The sequence below is a fragment of the Cyprinodon variegatus genome, unplaced genomic scaffold, assembly GCF_000732505.1.
Source record: "Cyprinodon variegatus isolate N-32 unplaced genomic scaffold, C_variegatus-1.0 Scaffold1653, whole genome shotgun sequence".
NCBI classification, from domain to species: domain Eukaryota; kingdom Metazoa; phylum Chordata; class Actinopteri; order Cyprinodontiformes; family Cyprinodontidae; genus Cyprinodon; species Cyprinodon variegatus.
The window spans coordinates 73721-76623 of record NW_015152106.1 but is presented as its reverse complement, the minus strand read 5'-3'; the positions used below and the strand labels follow the sequence as shown (position 1 = coordinate 76623).

Here is a 2903-nt window from a genome sequence, read left to right as displayed (position 1 = left end):
CATTGCAGGATAACTGGAGATGACTTGACCAACGGTGAAGGACTCGCTTCCTTCTGTGACTGGAATAGCTTTGACTGCTGGTTCAAAATGTGGTCCTTCTGCCTGGTTCTTCACATTGATTTTGATTGGATAGGTTTTGAATTTTCCACCGGATCCACCGGTTCCAGAGGAGCTGCTGGAGCCGCTGGCACCAGAGGCACCACTGGGACCACTGGGACCTCCTCCAAAACCAATACTAGCTCCACCATTGGGAATAGATCCGTTAAACATGGGGGCCTTGTTGCGCACCGCTAGCCCTAGGTTCAGGTTTTTTACATCCTCAAAGTCCACAGCCTGGAAAATAACAGAGAGAAACAAAAACTTGTGGAGTATTTACACTGTGGCATGTATAAATAAACGCATTCGGCCTTGTAGTATCGATTCTGGCATCTGTACACCCTGGAGGCCAAGACCTGCTCTCCACCAAATCATTTTTGAAAGGCAAGTTCCACAATGCTAACATGGGGAGACACGGCGCAGATGCAGATTATCACTTTTTTTTTATAAGTTTATTGAAATCTTATGTCTATTTGCAGTTTTATAGGATGTTCTTGATTCTGGGAATAGACATTTTCCAATCCATCAAAAATCAAAAGACTTGAACCTGAAGAGTACAGAAACTTTACACTTTCTCTTCTTTAAAACCAAACTCTTTCAAAGTTTTCATCCTCCTTAAGTGTTTTGCGCTCTTCTATTGATAAAGGAAGAGTAAACAAGGCAATAAACATTGATGAAGCCCTATAATAATTTGTACTTTCAATGCATCTGATGTCAGAAATTTTTAGTCTATTGCTTTTGTTTTTAAAGTTGATTTTAGATTGAAAGGGGGAAAGATAATGTTTGAAGCCAAGTTGTCTTAAAATTTGTCAAGTAGCTACTAGCGCTGGTTTCCAGTTTCACAATATCACTCAGTATGAAAAAGTAGTTGTTTAAAAACTGCAGATTTTTGTAATACCATCAATAAGAGAAAGTGGTTGGACCTCTTATACCCCTGTTAAAACCCAGGAACATCCAGCTGTTAGGTACAGTGGGAATTGCTCACTGACTGGTTTCGACCAGGTCAAACGACTCGGAAAACAACCTGGGCTAAAATCGCCTTCAAACAGGTCAGCTCCATTTGGGATGCAGTGGGAGCACCAGACCCAGGTCCATCCGCTAATTTATGTGATACCACTGAGTGCAACAAGCCTATGTCAAAACATCCCGTCATTTGCGTCCGATATAGCAAGGCGAAAAAACTCTGCTAGCATTCAATAAACATGAAGCAGCACTGGTAAGAGACATTAGGAGGGACAAAATAGCCAAATAATACAGCACACTTAAAACACCCTAGCTTACTTAAGCAGGGCATACACTGCAGGAGTTTTTGCCCTTTTTGGGCCAATTTTCCAGTCCTGCGAGAATTTTTGGGATCGGGCAGGGTTTCGGCCTCATCGTTCATCCTGCAATCAGCCTCTCACGGCCACCTCCTGATTGGGAATCTTAGGCCGGCCGTCGTGAGGAGTTCATGGGCAAATCCTGCTATGGAAGCAGAGCTATGAGTGTCTAAGAGCTGATTTACCAGAACTTTGCGTATTGCGCATGTGCAAACGAGGGAATTCTTCATCGTTCAGATTGCCGAGAGCGACCAACGCAATCTCTCGGCACTGAGTTGAACGTCTCTTTTTTGGACGTAAAGTGTGTGCAGGTAGATCGCATCAGAGCATGGGGTTGTATAGGTTAAGAACAGTCAGAGGAGTGTTGACCTAATGGTTAGAGCAGTGGGCTGTGCTCTGAGAAGGTTGTAAGAAGGTTGTTAGTAGTTCGATCCCCAACGACTGCCACTCTGGGTCCCTGAGTAAGACCATTAATCCCACTCTGCTCCCCTGGTGCCAAACAATGGAAGCACACTGCTCCCCAAGGGGAGGGATTAGATGCAGAGAGTGAATTTTTCCATTGTGAAATCAACCAAGGTCAATTTCTATTTCTAACAGATTTTGTGATCCGTGAACTTTTAAACCCTGTAGTTTCGTTGTACAGTTTGAGCTGTAGCCGAGTAGAACGATATTATATATTGTACAGTGTATGCCCGGCCTTACATGTTGCTCTCCATTGTTTACTTTCCTGATTTCTGTCAGACTAATGACATCATCAATGCTAAACCATCGTGATGGTGTCTCAAGATGCTAGGGCATCTAGGGACCTAACCCTCACTGTTTGCCGAATTGAAGGTGCAGTTTAGCTATGGTATCTTAAAATGAACGACTACCTTTGGCATCAGGCATTAGTGTAGTAGACAGCTTGGTGATTATTAAAGTCGCAAGTTGTAGCCATGCTATTTTTCCTCCCTCGTTCATACTTGTTTCTGCTACTTTTTGCATACTTGTGCAATTTATAAACTCCATGTTAATCGCTTATTTGGGAATATAAAAGACAAAAATGCAAGAGACAGATCTTTAAAATGCAGTAGCTTATTGCATTGTAAAATGTACCAGGCCTTTAAATAACATTAAAAAGGCCTCGTCTTTCTTCTGCAACAAGTCAGTTAGACAGAAAACTTTGAACTAATCTGACTGGATGATAATTGATTATTCTCTGGTAGGTGCCTTGAGATTACAAGTTGTGGATGTGAAGAAAAAGAATAGCAGGATACCTTATCAAGCATTAAGATGTGTTCGCCGGTTATGGGATCTTTTTTTATGCTGAAATATCCGGCCTCGTTCCCTTTGACGATTTCATAAACAACAACCCAGTTGTCTGTGTTCTCTTCGTCCAGGTCTTCTGCTTTGAGCCTCATCACCTCAACATTCTGTGTGTTCTCCAAAATGGTTGCCTCATACTGCGAAGAAGGCACAGAGGGTAAAAGGATGCATTACGGTAATATT

General features: G+C 42.4%; 1 protein-coding gene across 1 annotated transcript in view; it reads right to left on the bottom strand.

Annotated features, from left to right (window-relative positions):
* Nucleotides 1-2903, bottom strand: part of LOC107104215 (desmoglein-4-like) — a 23163-nt gene that overhangs the window by 1395 nt on the left and 18865 nt on the right. The window contains exons 4-5 of the mRNA XM_015404159.1: nt 2672-2857; nt 7-333 (exon numbers count right to left, since the gene is read on the bottom strand). Of these exons, the coding sequence (XP_015259645.1) occupies nt 7-333; nt 2672-2857 (513 nt within the window). The remainder of the gene's footprint in view (nt 1-6; nt 334-2671; nt 2858-2903) is intronic.